This window comes from Agelaius tricolor, unplaced genomic scaffold (genome assembly GCF_023055355.1).
Source record: "Agelaius tricolor isolate 1412-34295 unplaced genomic scaffold, bAgeTri1.0.p SCAF_74, whole genome shotgun sequence".
NCBI lineage: Eukaryota > Metazoa > Chordata > Aves > Passeriformes > Icteridae > Agelaius > Agelaius tricolor.
In genome coordinates, this window is record NW_027269334.1 from 551,480 (window position 1) to 577,316 (window position 25,837).

General features: G+C 39.4%; 1 protein-coding gene across 2 annotated transcripts in view; it reads left to right on the forward strand.

The window, feature by feature from the left end:
* ANO2 (anoctamin 2) overlaps positions 1 to 25,837 on the forward strand; it is a 118,515-nt gene that overhangs the window by 33,517 nt on the left and 59,161 nt on the right. The window contains exons 11-12 of one of the 2 annotated variants that reach the window (XM_071418041.1): positions 6,490 to 6,501; positions 11,413 to 11,496. In XM_071418041.1, the coding sequence (XP_071274142.1) occupies positions 6,490 to 6,501; positions 11,413 to 11,496 (96 nt within the window). The remainder of the gene's footprint in view (positions 1 to 6,489; positions 6,502 to 11,412; positions 11,497 to 25,837) is intronic. The other variant, XM_071418040.1, reaches the window with a different exon arrangement.

The following is a 25,837-nucleotide window of genomic DNA, read 5'->3' on the forward strand; positions in this document are numbered from 1 at the left end:
CTTGGTGCCATGAGTATTGAAAATAATGACAATGAAGTTGAATTCCTATGGGTAAGAATTAAGGGGAAAGCCAACAAGGCTGACATCCTACTGGGAGTCTGATATCGTCCACCCAACCAAAAAGAAGAAGTAGACAACTTACTCTCTAAGCAGCTGGAGAATGTTTCAGGATCACCAGCCTTTGTTCTTAAAGGTGACTTTAACCTACCAGACATCTGCTGAGAACTTAATACAGCAGAAAAGAGGCAGTTCAGGAAGTTCCTAGAGTGTGTGGAGGACAACTTTTTGTCACAGCTGGTGAACGACCCCACCAGATGAGGTTAGACCTGTTGTTTGCAAATAGAGATGGGCTGGTAGGAGATGTGGTGGTTGGAGGCTGCTTGGGGCAGTGATCATGAAACTATAGAGTTCTTGATATTTGGTGAAATCAGGAGGAACATCAATAAGACTTTTTCATTGGATTTCTGGAGGGCAGACTTTGGCCTATTTAGGAGACGTATTCAGAGAACTCCTTGGGAAGCAGCCTTAATAACAAAGGAGCCCAGGAAAGGTGGGCATGCTTCAAAACAGAGATCTTGAGGGCACAGGATCAGACTGTCCCTGTGTACTAAAAGATGAGTTGATGAGGTAAATGTCCAGGCTGGATAGGAAACAAGGTTTCAAAGGAATTTAGGAATAAAAAGAGGATGTATCATCTTTGGAAGGAGGGTCAGATCTCTCAGGAAGTATTTAAGGGGGTTGCTAGGGCATGTTGAAAAAAAATTAGAGAGACCAAAGCTCATTTAGAACTTAATTTGGCAACTTTTGTAAAGGATAATAAAAAAAGTTTTTACAAATATCTTAACAGCAATAGGAAGGGTAAGACCAACCTTTGTTCTCTATTGGATGAGAGAGGGAACTCAGTAACTGCAGATGAGGGGAAGGTGGAGGTGTTTCACACCTTCTTTGCCTCAATCTTTAGTGGGAAGATGTCTTGTCTTCAGTACAGCTGTCCTCCTGGGTTGGCAGATGGTGTAAGGAAGCAGAATGGTCTCCCTGTTATCCAAGAGGAGGCAGTCCAAGAATTGCTGAGCTGCTTGGATGTTTATAAATCCATGGGACTAGATGGGATCCACCCCAGGGTGATGAGGGAGCTGGCAGATGAGCCTGCAAAGCCACTCTCCATCATTTACCAGCAGTTCTGGCTCACTGGTGAAGTTCCAGATGACTGGAAGCTGGCCAAAGTGACGCCCATTCACAAAAAGGGTGGGAAGGAGGACCTGACCTCAGTACCTGGTAAGGTTCTGGAACAGTTTATACTGAGTGTCACCACGCAGCGCTTGCAGGATGGCCAGGGTATCAGACCAGCCAGCATGGCTTTAGGAGGGATATGTTGTGTTTGACCAACCTGGTCTCCTTTTATGACCAGGTGACCTGCCTGGTGGATACAGGAAAGGCTGTGGATGCTGTGTACCTGGACTTCAGCAAGGCCTTTGACGCTGTCTGCCATAGCACTCTCCTGGAAAAGCTGGCAGTACATGGCTTGGACAGGAGTACATTTTGCTGGGTTAGGAACTGGCTGGATGGCCGGACCCAGAGGGTGGTGGTGAACGGTACTGCATTCAGGTGGCAGCCAGTCACTGGTGGTGCCCCTCAGGGGTTTGTGCTAGGGCCAGTTCTGTTCAATATTTTTATTGATGACATGGCTGAGGGGATTCAGTCTTTCATTAGTAAATTTGTGGATGACCCTAAGCTGGGGGTGTGTGTCAATCTCTTGGAGGGTGGGGCTCTGCAGAGATACCTGGAATGATTCGATGGATGGGCAGAGTCGAATAGGATGAAGTCTAATAAATCCAAGTGCCGAGTCCTGCATTTTGGCTACGGTAAACCCCTGCAGCATTATAGGTTGGTAAGAGTGTGTCTGGACAGTGCCCAGGCAGAAAGGCACCTGGGGGCACTGGTTGACAGCCAGCTGAGTATGAGCCAGCAGTGTGCCCTGGGCAAGAAGGCCAGTGGCATCCTGGCCTGTATCGGGAATAGTGTGGCCAGCAGGAGCAGGGAGGTCATTCTTCCACTGTACTCGGCACTGGTGAGGCCACACCTTGAGTGCTGTGTCCAGTTCTGGCCACTCAGTTTAGGAAGGACGTTGAGACACTTGAGCACACCCAGAGAAGGCAACAAGGCTTGGAACACAACCCTTGTGAGGAATGACTGAGGGAGCTGGGGGTGTTTAGCCTGGAGAAAAGGAGACTCAGGGGGGACCTTATCATTCTCTACAACTCCCTGAAAAGTGGGTGTAGTCAGGTGGGGTTGGTCTCTTTCTCCAGGCAGCAACTGACAGAACAAGAGGACACCGTCTTAAGCTACACCAGGGGAAATATGGGTTGGATATTAGGAAAAAGTTTTTTATAGAAAGGGTGATAAAGTTCTGGAATGGCCTGCCCAGGGAGGTGGTGGAGTCACCATCCCTGGATGTGTTTAAAAAAAGACTGGATGTGGCACTTGGTGCCACGGTCTATCTGTCAGGACATGGGTTGGACTTGATCTTTAAGGTCTCTTCTAACCTAGTGATTCTGTGATTTTGTGATTCAAGTTCATCACTCACAGTTTAAAATCCTTATCTTTAGCTTAATATTTGCAAAATGCTGTGAAATAATTTATAGGTTTGTGAGGTCCTGTGATGAAGAGGCCTAAAGTGGTAAAAGTCAGTGGACAGGAACTATAGGATCAGCAAGAATCCTTTATTTATGACAAAGAAAGGAGTGCCAGACAAATCTCAGCGCAAGCTGAAGAATTAGGAACTTATAAGATAAGACTGGAATGGACCTTGAGGGGCCATCCCTTGTGCCTTGTAGGATCAACTCTACTTAAATCATTAGGGAGAGATATTTGTCTAATTTGTTCTTAAATAAATTCAGCAGTGGAGATTTCAATTCCTCCCTAGGTAATCTACTCTAATACTTCTCTATCTGTCCTGCTAACAAGCTTTTCCTAGCAGTTTTCAAATCTCCTTGCTACATGGTAATTTTTTTTCTCTCACTTTTTTTTTTTTTCTTATTTTAGTGTCTAAGGATCAAGACAGGGATTACTTCTGTCCTATTTTCAGCATAATTCAACATAATATCATGTTTCTGTCACTCTTGTTTGTTTAAGATGAACAAGCATCTGCTCTTTCAGTCTTAGTTCCTGAATATTTTCAGAGACTCATAGAACCACAGAATGCTTTGGGTTGGAAGGGACTTAAATATCATCTTGTTCCAACCCCCTGCCACGGGCAGGGACACCTTCCACTAACCCAGGTTGCTCAGAGCCCCATCCAACCTGGTCTGGAGCACTTCCAGGAACAGGGCAGCCCCACACAGCTTCTCTGGAAAACCTGTGCCAGGGCCTCAGCACCCTCAGAGGGAAGAATTTCTTCCTCATATCCAATCTAAACCTGCTCTCTGTCAGTGTGAAGCCATTCCCCCTTGTCCTGTCTCTCCAGGCCCTTGCCAAGAATCTCTTTCTCCATCTTTCTTGTAGGCTCTCTTCAGTTACTGGAATGATTTTCTATGTATCTCTTTATTCTTGTTCCTTTCTGGCCATTTTCTGGTATATCCAGATCTTTTTAAAAGAATAATAGACATGTCTCTTGACATGACATGCAGAAAATGACAGAGCCAGAGGACAAAGTCTCAGGCTGCATCAAGGGAAATACACGTTGGATATTAGGAAAAAGTTTTTCATGGAAAGAGTCATAAAGTTCTGGAATGGCCTGCCCAGGGAGGTGGTGTATGTGTTTAAAAAAAGACTGGATGTGGAACTCGGTGCCACGGTTTAGCTGTGGTGTTAGGGTATTGCTTGCACTCAATGACCTTTAAGGTCTCTTTCAACCTAGTAATTCTGTGAATTCTGTGAAAATCATGCACTGTGTCATCTCCTGTCACTTCTTGGTACTTCAACAAAACCCCAAAAGTTAGATCAGGTTTTGTTCACCTTTTATCCATAAGATTCCTAAAGATTAGGATAAATTTTACTGTAGAAAGTTACTGGCATCAGGTTTCAGTGACAGTGAAGTCTTTACGAGTGTTGAAAGTTATGTTGGAAAAGGGAGATTTGTGTCTGATCAGGTTAGGCTAGAAAGGACCAGAAGTGGGATCAGTTAAAAGAGCAAGAAAGGGGCAAGGAAGAAGCTCAGGAGGATTAGGAGTTTTAAGACTAGATGGAGTTATTTATTATCAATTTTGTTAGGAAGGGAAGGTACAGAACTAAAGCAGGGAGAAAAACAACGATAAATTTGAAGAGCTGAGAAGTACTTTGTGAAAATTATATTGAAATAAATGCCTTTGGTGTAATTTTTGTGGACATTGGCTATAAACCTTTCAGTAAATTGCTTTATTTAAACACACTGGGCCAAATCTCTTGCTTCAAAAGAGTCACACAAGATATTAATTTAGTTTTATTTATTTGTAAATATCTTGGCAATGGCAGTCTGGGAAAGCAGACTCCCTAAGGCTTCTGTGCATCTTTGCAGCTGGCAGCTGTACAGACTTAGATAATTTGTGTTTGGACACCTGAAATCCACAAAAAGAATGGCAAGCATTGGATACCAAGTGAAAAACAGCTAATTGTGTTGAAAAGCAATAGAGCATCCAATAAACAAATGGGAGAGAGAAAGAAAAGAAACAAACTCAGATCAGTACCATGAGAGCAGACAAAGCCTTGCGAACACTGAGCATAAACACACACAGAACCACAGAATCACTGAGGCTGGAAAGGACCTCCAAGGTCATTGAGTCCAACCTTTGACCAATCCTCACCTTGTCACCTAGACCAGAGCACTGAGGCCATGTCCAGTCATTCCTTGGACACCTTCCAAGATGGTGACTCCACACCTCCCTGAGCAGCCCATTCCAGTTTTTTAACAACCATTGCAGTGAAGAAATTCTTCCTGAAATTCCTCTACTCAATGTGCCTTGCCACAGATATGTGACTGTGTAACACAACAAAAGAGGTTGTGCATATCATTCTAGTTCAGAGTGTGTAATAAGTGATATGGCCAACAGTAAACCAGGAATAGAGATGGGAGAATCCATACCCTCTTCTGCTTGGTGATGAAGTACAAATGGACTCCAATTAATGACTGGGGGGGTAGAAACTCTTGCCTTCCCATGAATCTTCAGAAACGGTATTTCCAGGATATTTCTACTTTCATTTTTTTGGGTGGAAGAGATTTTCCCATTTTGCCAATGATCCTGTGTAAACTGAAATAGAAATGCAATTACAAAAGATGAAATTTTAGAATTTGGGCAAGAACTTGGAAGTCAAATGGATAGAGAATCTGCATTAACTGAAATGCCAAGGAATCTCCACTCACTGGTCTTGGTATTGTTCAAATAGTCAAGCTGTTATAGTGTTTTGTCATAACAGGGAGGAACTTGGATGTCTGTCTTCCTTAGGAATATTTAATTTCAATTTAAAATCCTGTGTTCTGTAAAATGTTTGCCAACCATTTTAGTTTACTTGAAAACTAATTCCCAAAGTCTGGTTATTCTTTTTGCTATTTGATGAGTTTAAAAAAACCCCATAATTATTGAACTCTTAAGGGAAGTCTTTGATGTCACTGTGGATTACTGCTGAGTTATGACTAATAAGGAAGGTAGATTGAGTAAAAGAGAATCAAACAATATTAAAAAGCAAGCTGACTTGGTTACATTAAATATGTTTACAGGTACATTCCATTCTCACCTAACTTGATCTTGATTTAACTTTATTTTCTCTACCATGGTTTCAAAATTCATTTTGATCTGATCAGTTTGATGGCTTCACTTTGTCATCCACCTTGCAAATGATAGGACCAGACTCCTTTATCTGAAGTTTTAATAGTGTCTACTAAGCCACAAAGCATGAGATATTTTTGGTTGCTAAGATCCTCAAAGAGGAGGCTCTAATAAAATAACTGTGTAGCCCTCTTGTCCAGTATTGGTAAAAGGGGAATTTGTAGCTACAATATTTTTCTTGTTTCAAATCTCTCCTTTCTGCATCCTCAAGTTTCTTGTGCCAGTGAGATCTTTGTTTGGATTGTTTTCTTCAGATGCAGTATCTCACATTTGTCCTGTAACTATTCTAATTTTCCTGTTGGGTCCATGTTCCCAAATATTTTTAAAATTCTTTGTATGTTTTTTTAGTAACCTTTTTTGGGTTTCATTACTCTTTTCTGTGAATCTTCCCTGACCTTCATTAAATTCTTTCTAACACTAATTAGTTAGTGATCCTTGATTAGCCCTGTTCTTCTAAACAAATCCTTTCAGCGTTATATTTAAGTCCTGTGTTTAGGCAGATGAGAGTTTCATTAGGATAGTTGGGGAAGGAATGCTGAAGAATGAATGTTATCCCTCAGCTCTTTGGGGAAACTGTTTAGTACCAGTTATTGCTCCACTAAAAGATTACACATGAAGGCACACTTTAAACATGTTTAAAAGTTGTAAACTGTAAGAACAAAGTCAGATGAAAATTTCTTTGCTTTCCAAGAAGTTGGTAAAGGTGTGTGATTACATTTTTTCACTCCCAGACTGTTGATATATTTCACTCCCAGAATATCCTGGGCCTTCAGCATATTTTCCTCCTTTATTTCTCTTCTACAGACATATCAACATGCTCTCATTTACTTTCATTGATTCCTTTTCTGTTGTAATGACCTGCTCTGTCCTTTCTAGAACTGAATTTTCTTCAAGGCTCAAAACAGTTGATTTTTTTTTATTGGTAGTCTTGATTCCTTGGGGTGTTGGGACGGGGCCGCTTAAAGGCTGGGTTACTTAGGGTGGCACAAGTTCTTCCCTCCCCTGGGTTCAGAGAGGTTAAGTCTGTCTTTATCCAGCACTGCCCCACTAGGAACAGGGACCACCTTGAGATCTTTCTTTGTTCCTCTCCTCCTTTCCACTGACTCAGGAGATCCAGGTAGGTAAGCAGGGTTTGCCAGGGATGTGCCCCTTGGAGAACACATAAGATAGGGAATCAGGTGCTGTTTACAGGGGCCTGAAGTGACAGGACAAGGGGGAATGGCTTCACACTGACAAGAGAGGAGGTTTAGATTGGATAATGGGAAGAAATTGCTCCCTGCGAGGGTGGAGAGTCCCTGGCACAGGTATTCCAGAGCAGCTGTGGCTGCCCATCCCTGGAAGGTCAGGTTGGATGGGGCAGCCTAGTCTAGTGGAAAGTGTCACTGCGCATGGCAAGGGGTTGCAATGGGATGATCTTAAAGGTTGCTTCCAGCCCAGACTGTTGTGTGATTCTACAATTTACACTCATCAGTATAGAAGTATTTAAATGGGTTGGATTTGAATTGTGTGAGGAACAACCATAAATGATGCTATATTCTGCTACAGTTACCCACAAAATATGTTACCTGCTGTTGAAATGGCAGCATTTGGTTATTTGGTCCTAGCTTAAGGGAACTTCAAAATATGAGGCCAAATTTCAAAATTTAGTTTTACAGGTATTTTCCCAAAGCATTACCACTGTTCTTGCTCAATGAAAGCAAACAAGGGCATAAAATCTCTCTTTCTGTCTGGGAAATACAATTGCATAATAGAACCTTCTAGTTTCTCTTGATGAATTCTGTTTTATGTTGCTCTAGAATATCTTTAATGACTGAGTTCCTGTATACTTACTCAGTAGCTTTTAACATTCCTAAACTTGTGTTCATGCTACATGACTTATTCAAGCTTTTGCTTTAATTTTTCATTTATCAGAGTTACTTTGAAAGTGATCTGACTAAAAAGATTGTGATAATCTACCAGTGACTCCATCCTGTCATATAAAACTATTTTTCCTTGATGAGCATCCTATTAATAGGGCAGTCTAAACAGATCCTTGGTGTGAATGACAAACTCTTCCCTAGACTTCTCACCCCCTGCATCCTATGTCACCATCATAAGAAATAGAGGGTTTAAGTCCTTGATTTCTAATAATTAACTCTTTTGCAGCAGAGAACAGCTGGGTTCTCTGTTCCACTCATTCCACATTTCCATCTGGCTTTGGGGCAGCAGCTGGGTCATTCCAATTTTTATTTGTGGAAACCTTCCTTCCCATCAGTGTGAACTGCTTAGCTGCTCTGCTTGTGTTCAGGATGTTAGCATAAGGATGTTCAAGGAATTTTCAATCGGTCTTTGCCTTTACTTAAAGTGTATGGCTTTTTTTGACAACTCCTTTGGTCTGTAAAATCTGGCATAGTTGCTACGGTTCTAATTTTTTTTTTTAAATACATTTCATGTGTTTGTCCTGCATGTTTGTAAAATTTTATTATCATGTTCTTTCTAAATCAAAGGGAAATTAAGGAGAGATGGGTTCACATTATTTATTCTTATCAAACGGAATCATTATCTACAGAGGCTTAATTTGATGAATAGTGGATACACATGTGTATGTTTGAGGCAAATCCTGGAGACCACTCACAAAGAAAATTCTCACTGTCAACATGAGTTTTGCCTGAGTAGATATTTCATATTTTGGCTCTTTGTTTTCAGAATGGGAATTATCGTTTTCCTCTTGGAGCACTCATTTGGCCTCGCAGTACCTTGGCTCACATGGTTTTCAATAAGTGTACTGGCAACTTCCAGCATCCTGGGATTCAGATCTATCTCTACATGGACATTTGGCCTTTGTGAAGACATCACAACTATTTCTAGCTTGCTGTCCTAAGTGTAGGACTCTTCCCATTTTCAGACAAAGACTTGATTCTGAACCACACTCGTGGAATTGTCCCTTCACATCCATGGATGCATGGGTCAAACATCCCTAAGTCTGGACTGCAAAGAAATATTTGGTGCAAAATACTCATAAAAGGAATATATACAAAATGCATTCCAGAGAGCACTTTAGTCTGTTCAGTCAAGGGTAAGATGACTTGGCAAATTCAACAAATACAGATCAACTACTATTCCAATCCAGGTGTAAGGCAGTTAAAAGGATACTGGAATGTCTTACTAGGGAAGTTAAACAGAAACTTGGCCAAATTTGAACAGAATATGCTCTCAGAGCAAAATAGCAAAAATTAATTTAGTGTACAATGTTTTGCTTGGCATTTATTTTCTTTATTTCACCTAGTTTTCATTCAAATCAGTTTTCAAAAGATGCTCTGACCTCTGGAGACTGCCTCTCATGTCTCAAAATACTTTGCTTAGCAGAAAGTAAGAGAAAAAAGGAAGAAAACAAATTCAGGTCTGCAGCATAGCATAGTTTATCTAGATCTTCTCAGTTTCTTACAGCCTCATTTATCTCCTTCCCCTGCTTTGATCAAGCTGTCTCCTCTCATGTAGCCACCCATGCCAGATATCTTCATCCTTTCTTCATTTAAGTCTAAAGATGTTTGTCACATCCAACTTCTGAATCTTTATATAAGGAAGAATCATAGCAAATAATGCAAATCAACACAAGCCAGTAAAAATTTAAGAAGCATCAGGATAGAGGTGTTGACTGCAGCAACTTTAAATACCTATTGTTGTATCTTTCTCTGTCTTTTTCTCATCCTGCTTACCACCATTTTTGCTGCTGATCAGCTCATTTATTAATGTTAGAGTTAACCTGTGCCTTACTGTTTCTTGGAGTTCTGCATGTCGTCCAGAAGAGGGATCAGAGGGATGGAGAACCTCTCTTACAAGAAAAGGCTGGGAAGCATTGGATTTGTTCAGCCTGGAGAAGAGAAGGCTTTGAGGTGACCTCATTATGGCCTTCCAGTGCCTGAAGGGAGCCTCCAAAAAAGAGGGAGAGAGACTCCGCACAAGGGCCTGGAGTGACAGGACAAGGGGGAATATCTTCACACTGACAGAGAGCATGTTTAGATTGGATATTGGGAAGAAATTGTTCCCTGTGAGGGTGGAGAGGCCCTGGTACAGGTTTCCCACAGCAGCTGTGGCTGCCCTATTCCTGGCAGTGCTCCAGGCTGGGCTGGATGGGGCTTGGAGCAGCCTTGTGTAGATACCCAGAAAAGAAGTGTCTACTGAGTGTGTCTCAAACACTGATACCGGGGTAGCCAACGGAGCCGACTGAGGATTTTTGGTTGACACAGGCAAGGGCTGTTGGTACCAGCATGCCAGGAGGAAGAACAAAATGTGACTGGTGAAGGGGGACACGTGAAGGTAGTGCAGCACTTTTCTGGGGCAAATATCCTGGTCAAGTCCACAGAGGCACAACTAAAAATGTGCAGGAATGAGGCCAAGAAGTGGGCATGGACCGTAGGGGGGATCAAGACCACCCAAGACCCCTGAAAGCTCCTTGTCCAGTTCCAGAAAGGTCTGAAAGGATGGAGGGTTCAAGATAACTTATTTGACTGGAAAGCAAGAAACTTACTTTCAGGGGAGAAACCCATCCCTAAAAGGGAAACACCCAGCACTCCCAGGTGGCCCCCCTCAGGATCCTGGACACCTCATCACCCCATCAGGGATCAACAGTGGAATTAGGGCTGCTCACCTCTTTCTCTCTCTCTTATTAATCTCCTTTTCTCTCTTCCCTTTCATCTCATTCTTTTATCCAAAGCCCAGTGCCATGTTCTTTTATAGTAGGTTAGGGATTACACACCAGTTTCCATACCAAGTGTGTAATTAATAATTAAATTTTTCTGATTGTTTGCAAGACCCTGTGACTTTTGCTATTCCTTACGACCAAAAACATTTACACATCACAGTGGAAGGTGTCCCTGCCCATGGCAAATGGGTTGGAATGAGATGTAAGGACCCTTTCAACTCCGACTATTCCAAGATTCAATTATTTAAATGATACTTTATCACATACTTTTTGAATGCATTAGGAAAACCTCACTATCAGGATAAAAGAATATTTTGGAGATGTTACTGTGTTTATATTCTCACATGCAACAGAGAATAGTGAGGGTTGTGTCTGCTGTGGTGAAAATGTCATGTCAGTTCCATGCAGGCCCCCTTTTATTGCTCATGAGGATTTATTAATTTAAAATGGATTTTGTTCTCTTCATGACTATCAGATTAATTAAAAAATGTTAATAATCCATTATTTTGGATGGGGCTGATATGCAAGGGTTCTTATTGTAGTAAAGAGGGATGCTATGACGACTGCTGTAGGAATAGTCTTTTTTTTTGTGGGAGATATCAATACAAATTCCAGCTCTGCATGGATTCAGAACTTGGTGGGAATGAGGACATGCATGATACTTTTCTCTTTTGTGACTGCTCACTTGAAAAGCCTGGTAAATTTTTGTCATCTCACTTAATTTATGCTCTAATTTGGGAGAGGAAAATATATTTTGCAAGGGCACATTGAAAGGTTATTGATTAGGGAAGCTGGACCAGATCTGACAGCCTAGTCCAAAAGGTGTGTGGAGTTGAATCATCTTGATAGTTTTGTTTGTAAATGTGACCAAAAATTTTGGAGATTTTCTCTTAATCATAATAACATTTGTTTGTCTGTTTTTGTCTTTTTCAGGAGCATCCCAGGCCAGAGTATGAAGCCAAACTGCTGCAGAAAAAGCTGGAAAATAAAAACATTACAACAGAAAATTCAAACGAGGTGAGATGCAGCTTACTCTTTTCATTTATGTGGGATTTGTGTTTTGTTATGTTGTGATTATATTTTTGTCTGTCTCTCAGAGGTTACAAAAGGCACTTTTTGGTGCTGTTCATTAGCCTTTTGAGTTGGTAGGTGGCCATGTGCTGAAATGTAGGCCTGCAGTGCCATTCCAGGGCTTTGAGGTCATGTCTTTCAAAGTAAAGCAATTTGCATAGAAATGGGTTGTCAGGTGGTTCAAGATCTAATCTGTGGAGTAGTCCCTGATTCCCAAGAGAATCACCATAGAATTCTTATGGCAATCCCTCATCCCTCAGAATGTCAGTACTTTCTGCACAATGGAGAAAGCAGCTTTTACTATGGTGATTTCATTTGCAAAGGTAACCTCGGTGACTTTAGTGCTGCTGCAGTTACACAGTTGTGAAGTTTTAATGACATTTCCAGGACAAATAGAAAAATAGTTGGTAGATAATTTTCAGACTGAACAGGGTTCAGGACTTTTATGTCTATTTCAAACTTTTTTGAACAAGCCCTTTTTTATCAATCCATCTTGTAAATTGTTGACTGAGGTCTATTTTCTTCACATTCACAAATTCTGTAGTCTTGGTCCATTAGGCTTGGTTAACCATTGCTCTTTCCCTGCATTCCATGTGTGCCAGAAAAGTCAAAGCATTCCAATATCATGTTCAGCTTCCAGGGAGAAAAAAACCAGTTTAATACGATTACAGGTTGAGAATCAGTATCCAAAGTGGAGAATTTTCAAGTTTTTAGGTTTGGTCCAACAAATTTAGCTTGTGGAAGAACTACATTATCCCTTTCTTCTGCTGACCACTATTGTAAAGTGTTTCCAGGGAATCTTTCATTTCAGTGAGCCTGCCTGTTACCTGTTGTGCCCAACCAAATGCCACAGAAAATCATGGAAAGATTCTCAATAATTTTAGTGGTGGTTTTGATCTTGCCCAAGAAGCAGAGACTCACAGAGCACTGTGGGATCTTACACATTGTACAGCTCCTTTGGGCTTTCAAGTGAGGAATCAAGGACTGTAAAAGTCCAATAAAATAGTTGCTCTTCAGCTTTTGTTTTTTTGGCTTAAAGTAAACGGGAACTGGAAACAAGTCAGCCATTGATGCTGTAGAATATTATGATTATCTTGCTTATCTGAGATACAGAAATAATTATAAATTAGATATTAATTTAAGGTAAAACAAAAAGAAACAGAAAAAAGACCCAACAAAAATCCCCCCAAACACCAACCAAATGAGAAAACCCCACACCAAAACCTAAAAAACAACCCAGTAAGAAATGTTAAGTAAGTAGGTGGAAAACAAGGAACAATGTAAGATCCAGCACTACAAAACTAGGAAAAGCTCCTTTCAGACATCAAGAATGAAAAGTCTAACATGGTATATTTTTTGTCAAATTGCTTTCTGTGCCAATGCGGATGGAAAAAAATACTGAATTTCTGAATTAGTGTTCCCCAAATTACAGAAATATATTCCAAGCAACTGAGCAGTTTTCCATCAGTGAACATTCTGGCTTACTAATTCTGTCCAGGAAACAGCACATTAGTCTGGGTTTGGAAGATGTGTTGCTCACGCCTTTGTACATCAGTGTCTTATGAAATTGTGAGATCAATAGATGTTGATGTGAGGACTGCAGAAGAGGAAAAAACCTAAACATAACAGTTCCATTAAACAGTGCTAACTGTGGAAATGCACCATTAAATTTTGCTTTGGAAGACCTTGAAAAATTAAACATTAAAAGTGATGAGTATTTAAGATTGCAATAATTATTTAGCCTTATTTTTAGAGATTTCAACCTTTTCTTTTTGCAAGACCATTATCTCAGGAGCTTTTGTGTGGCAGGTTAATATTAAGACAGGTTTTTGTGAAGTCTCTGGCTCTGTATTTCTGTCTTACTGAGTGGATGCCAGGGTACAGAACTTTGTCATATTACTAGGGGAGATCTAGCGGCTGGACAGGCATCAAAGTAGAGATGTCTCTGTAGTTAAAGATTCAATCCTCTTAATTTCTTGGTTTTGTGTGAATACACAGATGTCTGTGAGGTTTCATCTCTTCATGTTTTGGTTGAGAGTCTAATGTCATGGCATAAGTCTCTGTGAAGTTTTCTCCTGAATATTTTTAGCGAACTATTGTAAATTAAAGGCATATCTTTTTTAGTGTGGCTGGTCAAAAACTGTAGTATTAAGTTAATATCAAAGGATTGGCTCTGGCACTGCTGCCTAAAATTTCTCATTACTTATCTAACATCAAGTCAGAAGTCTCCAGTTCAGCAGCTGTGGCTTGTTGGGATAGAAATGATGCCAAAGAGTGGCTATTGTGAGCATGCTGGTCTAGAGTTTACTTAAAGGCATATATTTCTATAAAATTACTGGCTTGTTTCCAGTATGTTAATTCCTGTGTTCCAGTGAGGAAGTGACTGATTTTATGGCAAGAAGCAGCTTTTATGTGCAAAGCTCTTTGTACAGTGCATTTTTCCCTTGCCTTACTCCAACAGGGAGTTCCTGTGAAGCTAATTGGGTTATTTTTGCAATGAAGGGGACAGGGGTTTGGTTAGGGGCTGCTTTTGTGATTGCAGGAGAAAGGTCACACCACTTACATCCTCTCTTAAATGATTACTTGGGAATACATGTTCAGAGGAAACCAGCACACAGTTTTCCCTCTCTGCTGTTCAAGTCATTAACTTTAATGAGTGTGGAAGATGCCCAGCACCTGTCAGGCCCAGTAAACATATGAGTCATTCTACCCAGGCAGCAAATTCCAAATCAGCCTGATGAGCCTGGCAAGACAAAGTATGACACATCTAATACTTGCCCAGTGGGGTTTGTGTTCTAGAATATAGCTCTCGTACAAAACACCACTTGGGTGTGTTTCTGCTACTGGAATAAGAAAAGAACAAAATTTCACCCTCCACCAATCTGTTCAGGCCGTTTGAATAAATATTTTATTGGTTATTTGGAGAGCGAGAAAGAAACTGTGAGGGCTCAGAGAGCTTCATAAAAGATTGATGAACAGTAACACTAACTTCTATTATTTCAGGAGAGAATTCATTTACAGCTAAAGGAGGTGAAGCATTTGTGTGAAATGCCTCAGGTTAAGTAGCAAATAGATAAATAGACAATCTTTTGAATTATGACATTGATTTTAGAAAATTCTAAGGGACTGATTTGGGAAATCTGGAATGACCTGTCTTATAGTCAGTACTACTATTTAATTCTTTATGGTCATGTGCTATTTACAAGGACATGTAGTGACAGCATAATGGGGAATGAGTTCAAACTGACAGAGAACAAGTTTAGGTTAAATATTAGGATGAAGTTCTTCCCTATGAGGGTGGTGATGCCCTGGCACAGGTTGCCCAGAGAAGTTGTGGCTGTCCCATCCCTGGAAGTGTTCCAGACCAGTTTGGATGGGTCTCTGAGCAACCTGGGCTAGTGGAAGATGTCCCTGCCCATGGCAGGGGGTTGGAACTGACTGATCTTAAAGGTCCTCCACCAATTCAACCCATTCTATGATTCTCTGATATAAAGGCTTGCAATGTATAGCTCCTTTATTCATGTACATCAAAAGGCATTTTTGTTCTTGCAGCAGAGATGAAGGATTACACAGACGTGTATGAATGCATGTATCTGATAATACATTCATGCAAACACAGCAGATGCAAGCTTTGTAATGAAGCAATTAATGGTATATTTTGTTTTTCTTAAATGAACTATAACACAGAAGATGTGGATAGAAATCTTTAATGAATAGGGTTAAGTTACTGCATGTGCAGAATGTTAACTGAAAATGTGGTGGATATTTGCAGTCTTGTGAGAAGATGTTCTTCTCTCTCTGCAGTAGTGGAATCCTCAATGGAATTACACAGAGGTCAGGAAATGAAAATTGGTCTTGTGCCTGAAAACATGCAGATGGGGCTAGATCCAACTCTCACTGGAACTGATGGAAAGTCTTCCAGGCATTTTTGTGAGAGATGACCCTGATTCCTTTTCATTAAATGTCCAGCTGATCTGGCAAACATGATTCAACATAACGTGTGTGTATTTATATATACACACATGTGTGTGTGTGTGTGTGTGTGTGTGTGTGTGTTCTTATCTTTCCTATTTGGCAGGAAAGTGAATAACTCATTCTATATATTTCTCAAGAAAAATTTTCTTTATAGGAAAATAAGGGCTTGTCTTTTGGCTTGTGTCCTGACTTGGAGTAAACCCTAGGAGTAATAGATTCTGGCATTCTGTCTTTCCTTTAATTCATTTTAAATATGATACTGGCAGAAACAATTATTCAAATAATTAATTCAGCTGGTAATTGAAACAAAAAAGAAATATTTCTTTCTGAACCATCATTTCAGTTAACAACTGAGTTAAAGCAAGCTGATTTGGAGAGGAGGGTCTCTGGTGTAAAGGATGATGCAGATAAATATGAAGTAGAATTGTACATTGCTAATACTTTATATATCTATTTTTAAAATTTCAACATTGCAAAGCATGAAATAAAAATTCTTGCTAGCAGTTGATTACCAATCTTCCATAAGCAAATCTCCCACAAGGACTAAAATCCCTTTCAGATACTGGAGCCCATTTCTTCATTAAGCAAGTCCTTGATAAGATTAGCTAAAGAAAAAAAAAAATCTCTTATTATTGTAAATATTAGCTGAAACTCTGTAGAAAAAACCAAGATAATTGGTCATAAATACCAGTTTGAACAATCAGAATTATAAAAGAACTTTAAATATACCCAGAGTTCTTCAATCCCTAGTATTTTAGCATTTATTGAACCATATTATTAGTACCATAGTATTATTATTAGATAAGCCCATCCATTTGATACAGTTTTTCTTAAACTGGCTAGTGTCTTTCTGGCCTCTTTCATGTCTTTACTTTGAGAAATATCTTTCTAAACATATGGGATAGTAAGATGCGTATGTAATAAATGACTTTTTTTTCTTTTCCAGCTTATTTCTTGCATCATTAACTTTTGAAAATAAAAAATGACTGAATGAAAATAAAAGAATGGCTGAAGATGAATGAGGACACATATGATTCTAATCTTCCACAGAGATTTCTTCCTCTTTTTTATACTTGTACTTGTTATAATTCTGTTTTTTTTAATGTTTATTTGACTTCTAGGCTATGGAAGTTTCATACCAGAGTATTCATAAGCAGAATTTATGTCTTCAAAGGAGTGCTGACATGGTCTTTCAATGTGTTATTTAGATGTGGGGGTTCTTTAATTTTAGAGTACATGGCATGTGTTCAAACCTTCTCAGTATTGCTGTCTTGGAATTTAGTTATTGTTGTATGGAGTAGTAGAAGAAATACAGCTAAAAACGTCCCACTTGCTCCCTGTTCTTCAGAAAATCTACAGTGGGATTTCCTCTTTTGTATCAGACAGATGAACCCAATGTATGGCCACAGTGCTGTGCTCCTGTGTCTACAATTATATTCCAGCCAGACTTCAGTAGGAAATAGCTCTTCCTACACTCTCAATATGAAGTAACAAAATCCTTAAAAGTGTATTATAGTAGAATATTCCAAGTTGGGAAGGCTTTCAGGATTTTATGTAGTCCAAATAACTATTCCTGTCAAAAAGTGTGATCTCAAACTGTGTTACTCAGGATTTTACCCTGTCAGGTTATGGAAATCTCCAAGGATGGAGATGGTAACATCTTTCTTGACATGCCCTGACCTCATTGTGTGAAAACTTCTCATTATATACAGCCTGAATGTTTCTGCTTTGAGTTTAAGCCGATTGTCTCTTGTACTTCCAGCATTACCACAGTGAAGAGCCTGGCCCTGTCTTTTGATGAGCTCCTTAACTGTGCTGAGCAAGCCTTGTTCCTCAGTTTCTCTTCCTTGGACACATGCTCTGCCCTTGACTTCCATAAGTAGTGGCATTAATGTCTTCTACTGGAAGGCCCAAACCAATATTTTAGATACAGGCTAATGAGTGCTGAAAAGCTGAGGTAATCACTTCCCTGGACCCACTCATTGACACAGCCCATGTGCTGTTGGACTTTGCTGTCAGGGCACACTCCTGGCTCTTGTTCATCTTGTTTTCTGCAGACACCAAAGGGTCTTTTCACTAGAGTCAGTTCTCGTTCAAGGAGTTTTCTGCTTCAAAGGCATTTGCTCTTGAAGTTCAGGAGGTTAGTAGAGACCTGTTCCTTCAGTCAGTCCAGTTCTCGCTGGATGGCAGCTGCATGCTTAAGAAAACTGACCATCTCTTGACCCACCCCAGCCTAAAATCATCATCCAGGACCAAGCATTCCATCACCTTCTCCTGGTCCCTTCTGTAAAGCAGGGTGGTTCTAGGATGACCACAGCAGTACTCCAACTGTTACAGGTTTCCAGGTACACTTACTGACTAACACTCTCTGAGCAAACCATGGAACTCACTTTTGCTGAAGTCAAGGCAAATGGCAAGGACAAGTCTCCTCTTGCCCACAGGTCCAGTCATTTTCCTTATTGAAAGCAGCCAGGCTGGTGCAGGAAATGATTCACCCTTGGTAAATCCAGGAACGACTCTTCACAAATACTGACTTCTTGTGATGTGTTTAAGGTGGGTTTCTTCACTTTTCAAGAGACAAAAGTGAGACTTATTATGATTCCTTAATTATCATTATTTCTTAATTCCTTAATTATTCTTTTGTCCTTTCTGTGAGGATGGATACAAGTTTGTTCTTTCTCCTGTTTTCAAGGCCCTTCCCTCATCTTGGTGCCCTTAGGGAGATGACGGAGATCAACTTGCAATAACATCAGCTTGTTCATCTATCTTCCATTCTTTTTCTTCACAGTTATAAGTAAATGAAATCACTGCTTGTCTTTCCCAAAGGAGTAACTTTTATTTTTTTTCCTAGACAGCTAAAATGTGTTAAAGTAGGAATACTGGATACTTTTTTATTCAACTGTTAGAGGCTGAACAGTGCAGATGAGAGAAAGAATTTTAAGAAAATACTGTTTTACTTGTGAGATTCTGCTAAAAAAATTATAAACAAAAATAGTGGTCTTTGTTGGAAGAGTGTTTTGAACTGAGAAACAAGAGGAGGCAAGACTACTGTTTATTGGTCTTATTTATGTAACTTATTAAGATTTTGGCTGAAGGAAGCATTCTCTCTTGGGTGATGCTATAGATTGCATTATTTAATCATAGAACTCTGACCCAAGCATGTGATTAAAGTTAAGCACAGGCTTCTGCGTCCTGGATACGGATACAATTAAATGCTTTTTCTGAATTGTGGCCTAAGCTTCTTATTGACAGCATTCAAGACGATGCAGATCTCTTTCCTATTAAACAGCGTGGAAAGACTAATTTCTATGGGTTGCATCCATCAGCATTTGAAATTAAGGGGAGTTCTGCCTGAGTAAGTAATAACGTCCTTAAGTCTGCACCTACTGACTTGCATTGTACCCTGTCAAAGACTATACTAACAGGTTGGAGTGCCACAGCAAATTTTCAGGCTGAAAAATAAATCTCTAGAAGTCTGCTGGGTTTTGATTTAATGCACTAGAAAAAACAGTAAGAAAAAAACTAGAGTATTCTCCCTGTCCTGGGAGCTGGTGACAAACCCCTGTAACTTGGAGTATATTTTTTACCTTCTGTTGAGCACACTTAGAGGGTAAATTTCATACTATTTATCTCCTACAGAAGCCCAGATTTGGGACAAAATTTACAGAAATTGGCTGTAGAAACAACGGTCAGTTAAGTTAGTTGCCAAGAATTTTTTTATTTGATGCATACTGAAATCCTGTCTGCAATTTTAAAGAAATAAACTGCATTTACATTCAGTTCTTTTGGGCGTCCATCCCACGAAGATTGTAATTCCATAAACTCCAAGCTTAAAGAGCTAACTAACTCAGTTTCAGCTGCTCAGTTTTTGATTGAAAAACACTTGCCTGCTTATCTGCAGATTTTTGTGTTTCACTTGATTAAGGATACGATGGCATTGTTTTTAGAAGCCACTTCACACTGTGGTATTTCATGTAGTAAATAAACCTTGACACCAAGGTGATCAGAGGGATGGAGCAGCTCTCCTGGGAGGAAAGGCTGGGAGAGTAGAAATTGTTCAGACTGGAGAAGAGAAGGTTTTGGGGTGACCTCACTGTGGCCTTCCAGTGCCTGAAGGGAGCCCACAGGAAAGATGGAGAAAGACTCTTGACAAGGGCCTGGCATGACACGACAATGGGGAATAGCTTCACACTGACAGAGAAGAAGGTTAGACTGGATATCAGGAAGAAATTCTTCCCTGTCAGGGTGCTGAGGCCCTGGCACAGGGTGCCCAGAGAAGCTGTGGCTGCCCCATCCCTGGCAGTGTTCCAGGCCGTGCTGGATGGGGCTCTGAGCAACCTGGGCTAGTGGAAGGTGTCCCTGCCCATGGCAGAGGGTCAGAATTAGGTTGAGATTTAAGGTCCCTTCCAACTCAAACTATCCTGTGATTCTATGATTGTAATTTGCCCAGATACTTTGTGGAGTCTACATTTCTAGAGATGAGTAAAGCCTGTCTGCAGAGAGGCCTGAGAAACCTGCTCTCAGTGACCCTGCTCTAAGCAGGATAGAGAACTAAGATGGTCTCCAGAGGTCCCTTTCAATTCTAATTGTGCAATTCTGCGAAATGCAGGAAAGAAATGATTCATATAAGTGCAGACAAATTGGTTTGACCACAATAAGGATATTTTGAAAGAAAATATAATTTGAGCCTTACTAGAAGTACCTTAGCAATAGGAAAAAAATGTAACTTGGGTTTACTAAAGGCAGATTAATAACCATGCCATCTAAAGTTGTGTGTTTGATTAATGATATAATGGATTCCCTATGGCAGGGAAATGTAGTGTACTTCAGTTAACCAAATATGTATTCCACAGGGGGAATAGAATTTATTTAATAAGTTATTAATCAATATCTTTTACTGTGACTGACTAGAAAAGTGTGTGTAAGAATTTTCATTTCAACGGAAAAGAGAAAAATCTGATTTTCAAGTAGCTGATTTGGTAACGCCACTACAGTGCCTTCTACCCACTGCTGTTCAGTGCCCATCCTTCTCTGTTGTCCTTGATGTCATAATTTTCCGTCATCCACTTTTTTTCCAATTTTTTAAAAAGGTTTTACAGTGTTGGGAATATCTTCCTTGAAGAAATATAATATATAGAGTGTGGGAAACTTTGCAGGTGATATCTTCATTTTGTGCAGGTCTACAGCTGTAGAATGTAGATAAGTTCTGTTCATGAAAAATTTTTGTTTCTCACTTATATAACTAAATATATCAAAATATCACAAAATATATTTGTTTCTTGGATATTACTCCCCAAGGGTTGTTCAGTTATGGAAACAAATGCATCATGGCTGGATTCTGCCATTTTGTTCTTCAGGATTTAGAAGGCTGCCATATTAAAAAGCAAAATTTCCACCTACTTTCATTTATTCCAATGTATAATTAGTCCCTTTTCCCTCTGAGTGCTAAACCAGAGAATAACCCAGACCTTAAGGACAATTTTTGCTAGTTAGGTTCTCCTCATGGAAAGGAAAATCTAGAGCAGGTTCAGAGAGACAAATACTGAATCAGAAAAAATGAAGTCAAGCAAAAATTTAACTAGCTTTTTAACAGTCTGAAGAAGAAAGAAAGCAGACAATTTCTTCCAGAATGGCTAAGATTGGATAGCAAAGTATACATCTAAAGCATAACTTAAAAGTTATGTTTGGAATTTTTTTTAAGTGTGTTTTCCTAGTTTTGTACTACATGATAAGAGAAGGTCTAAATGGGTTGACATGGAAGCTGGAACGTTGTCAGCCTGATAAATGCTGAGTTAGAAGCAAGGTTGAAAACTAAGGACAGGAAACATATAATGAGAGAATAAAAACAATCACAGGCTTTTGAGAAAAGGATTAATTATGAACTGTTTACAGAACTTAGGAAACATAAGGCCACAAGCAGTACAGACTGAACTGTTCAAAGTCCATAGCTGTGTTAATGGTGAAGAGTGAAGAAAATTTACTGTGGCTGCTCCATCCCTGGAAGTGTTGAATATCAGGATCAATGGGGCTCTGAGCAACCTGGTCTGGTAGAAGGTGTCCCTGCCCATGGCAGGAGGTTGGAACCAGATGGTCTTCAAGATCCCTCCCAACCCTAAACATTCCATGATATAGGATCCTGCTATCACTCTCCTGAGTCTGTTATGTCTGAGTTTTGGGGCACTCGTTGCAGGAAAACAAAGGTGATGGGATGTGGCGTTTGAATGCATTTGATTTGCATGTTCAATTGTTGCCTGCAGTGCTAGTTGGACTGATGAGATGAGTCACTTCCATTTGGGTAAATATTTTGGTTTATGGAAGCAGCCTTTATGACATCTTGGAAGAAATCTGAGACAGAAAGACCTTAGGTGGTCAAATTGTTAGTGGTACACAGCTGTTCTAAATTATATTGGCTTCCAGGTATGCCCAAAAATATATGAGGCATGAGCGCCTAAAAATATATGAGGCATGAGCAGCGATCTTCACATTCATACTTCCTAGATGTTCAGTGGAGCAATCAGGACTGGGAGAAGCTCCGGACTGTTGGCAAAGAGAATTATCATCCTTCATATGATATCTAATGGCAAGATCAGTTTGAATGGGAAATGAGTCAGTCAGCTGCATTCAGAAGGGTTTGGAAGGGAAAATTACCATATTAAGGTTGAGACACTGTTTTAAATCCCTGCATGGCTTAAGTGTGTTGGCAACAATTTTATTAGGAAGAGAAACCTGGAGTCACAACCAGATGACACTGTGCTGATGCTGGTGGAGAACAGGTATTCAGCACAGGTGGCTTAAGAGGTGGCATGTTTCTCCTGCAGTCTCAGAGGGTCCCTGTTTAGGCTGCTTTTAGGGACAGATGCTGCTCACTGATTCACAGGCCTGAAGTACAACACCAAATACAGGTATCGGGAATGCAGACCTGGGGATAAATTGAATTAAATTCATTTTAATTTTATATATTGCTATGCTTTTTAAAGAACTTAAGCATACTTTCAAAAGGTGAACAAAGAGCTGAGGCTTATGTATTCCTTCATAAGTACAGACAGGATCAGGAAAGACATAGTCTAATGCTTTTAAAAACAGAAAGGATACAGAAAAAATGTCATACCAGGCACCTATTGCACACTGGTTTCTTTGTCACAACATGACAATATTATATAAAGCTGATTAAGTGGGAAAATAATTGTATCAACCACTTACTGTCTGTAGTAAATCAGTAGCTAGTAATACTCATTTTTATCTAAAATTATTCAAGTTGCAGCATTTTACATTTTTATTTAACTTAGCTTTATTTTGTGGATTGTTGCTATTGTTCACCAGGTTAATTTTCTTTTGCTTACCTGCTAAGGCAGGTACGACTGGTTCTTTTGTGTCCCTCTTTCTCTGAGCCTCAAACAACAAACTTGTACACTGAGGTGTCTGTCTACAATTGACAATAAGAGAATTCTAATTGGCTATGTCAGCTGTAGAAAATATTTTTAAAATCTTTTAAAACAACAAGTTGATAAAGTCATATGAGTTATTTCAACTAAAATTATATTGAATAGCGGGCTAAAGTTCCTTCAGGCTATAGCTGCGGTTTTTAATTTTAGTGACAATAATGATAAGTTAAGGAAAGTTATTTTCAAAACTAACAAATCTGATGTGATTGAGATCTAAATGCTGGCAAGACTTCAGTTTTCTTGAAGTTCTGCTTATAAAAAACCACTGAAAATGCTCATATTGAAGGATTTAATATAAATTAATGAATTAGATCACTGAGCTCATGTAGTGATAATTGCCTTTAAGGAGGATTTTACAAGCAATCAGAATACTAAGATGCAGTAGATTAAAAAAGATTGTTCAGCAAAGAAAACTATACCTTGGGAGAAAGAATGAGAGCAAGGGTAAATGATAAATGTTAAAAGTTCAGTTTGAACTAAATTTTGCAAAGGAACTTTTTTAAAAATGAAAAAAAAAGAACAAAAACCCAACCAAAGAATCCTAAAGAAACTGTAGATGCACAGACACAGAGAAGAAAAAAGGAATGGGGAAGAGTGGGCACTGTTCAGTAGTCCTGCTTTTAAAGGTAATCTAGTTATGATATTAAAATTAATCAAAGCTGTAGGATGATACAGATTAGGCAGGATCTCTTGAAACCTTCCAGTCCACTCCCCTGACCAAAGCAAGGCCAACTTTGGAACAGTTTGCTTAAGGCCTTGTTCACTCACATTTTTATAGTTCCCAATGATGGAGATTCTCAGCCTTTCTGAGGAACATGCTGCAATGTTGGCCTGACCTCATTGTGAGGAGTTTCTATGATCTCCGAAACCTGACTGGAATTTTCCCTGTTGCAACTTGTGTCTGTTGTTCTCAACTCATCACTCTGCACTTCCAAGAGGGTTCTGGGTCTGTCTTCCCTACACCCTCCTCCTAGACAGTTTTCTACAGCAATTGCATCTTCAGCCTCTTTTTTTAAGGCTGAATAAGTTCATTTCTTTAAGCCTTTCCTTCTAGGTAGAGCTATATCCCCATAACTAACCATCCTGATGACTTTATGCTTAACTTGTTTCTAGATATAAACGTCTTTCTTCTACTTTTAAAGGTCTTTAGATGCAGTCTCAGAAGAGGTCAATACAGTCCCCAAATCCAAGCTGTTGATGAATGTTTTCAACTGCATTTGTCTGAGTATCAGCTTTTGGAGGACAACAAGCTGTCATCCCAAGCAGGGGTGTTGTGCTCTGAAATGTGCCATATACATGACAGAGATATGCTGGTAATGTTTGATGTATAGTTCTGTGGTTGACACAATTAAAAAGTCTTGCATTGAAAGAAGCAGTTGAAACAAAGACCAGCAAGAAAAGAAATAGTTGACTCCATAACAACACAAAATGCAAGATGACAAAGAAGCATAATATGTGTTTTTACTGTTTAATATCATAGAGGAAAATTCAAAACAGGCAGACATATATTTACCACTTGAGGGAAGTACTGTACCAGCAAATGTGATAAGAAAGATTCTACTTTTAGAAACTGTAGTATCACAATATCGCTATGGTTTTCACAACCTGACTAATAACATGATTGAAAGTTGCTCAAAAGTTCTTAAGCCAATTAGCATTATTTTTTCATTATTAAATTACCCTCAGCTTGTAGATTTAATTGCCCCATTTTCATTTCTAGGGCTTGTATTTCATACTGACAGACGGCAATGCATGCACTAAGTTTTATGTGGTGAGGAGGAAAGTGTTTTATAGGGAATGTAAAAAGCTCTTATGGAACAGAGAGGTATTCCTTAACTGGGTTGTATATCATCAGGGTTTTAATAAATTTGACTAAGTACCTGATTATGCAATTCGTTTTTCCAGAGCTCTTACTGAAATCAAAAGGAGAGCTAGAAATGGAAAGTTTGCAAGACTAAGTCCTGGCATGAGAGAACATTACAGAAAGTTTTATCCTGGAAAGCAGACTCACAGCATCTTTATTTACCACAGCATTGAAAGTAGATAATTATAAAGAGTTTTCAACATCTCAAACCCATCATTATCCATATATTAGAAGTTACTTGCTTTGCCTTAATTATTTGTGGCCAAAGTCCACCAAAGTGGAGGGTTGTTAGTTTATTTCACCTGATTTAGAGACAGATTGTTAGAGATAGTGATTGTGCAGCTGGTAGAACCTTTGGAGGTTTTGATAAAAAGAAAAGGTTATGACAAAGAATGTTAAAATATGAAGTTTTTCATAAGCTTTTGCATGTACATGATTTTGCCACCAGTACTAATCTTGCTAACTGGGGCCAGTCACAGCAATAAAATTAACGGGATATAGAAGGAATAAGATCTGTGAGTCATAAGGATTGTGTCAAGCCTTGAGAGCTTCATGTAATTTACTGAGACAGTTTATTTTTGAAGAGGAAACTGGCACAATCAATATGCATTTGATTTCAAGTGTATTGATTCCAGATTTTCCTTTAAAAGTTAGTTAAGTAAGCTTTTTACTCAATAGCCTTCCTTTATTGTAGTGTTTATGAGAATGTGGAGCTTCTCAGAAGAAGGGTAGAAATAGTTCTCCTTATTAATATTGTATGTCTATATTTTAAAAGATTTTATGTGTAAAGTAAATTGGCAGTGAATTATCTTGAAGTGCCTAATTAGTTTTTTCTGTGCATGAAGATTAATGAATGAGTTGGTGAGGATCATCTTCCATTTAGATCACAGTAGTGAGCACTAAAAGAAGACAAGCAATGTCTGAAATCACAAGCCTTGTTTTCCATTTTTGTTCTGAAATCTCCTTTAGGTGATCGTACACTTGGAAAGGTTAGGCAGCATTAATA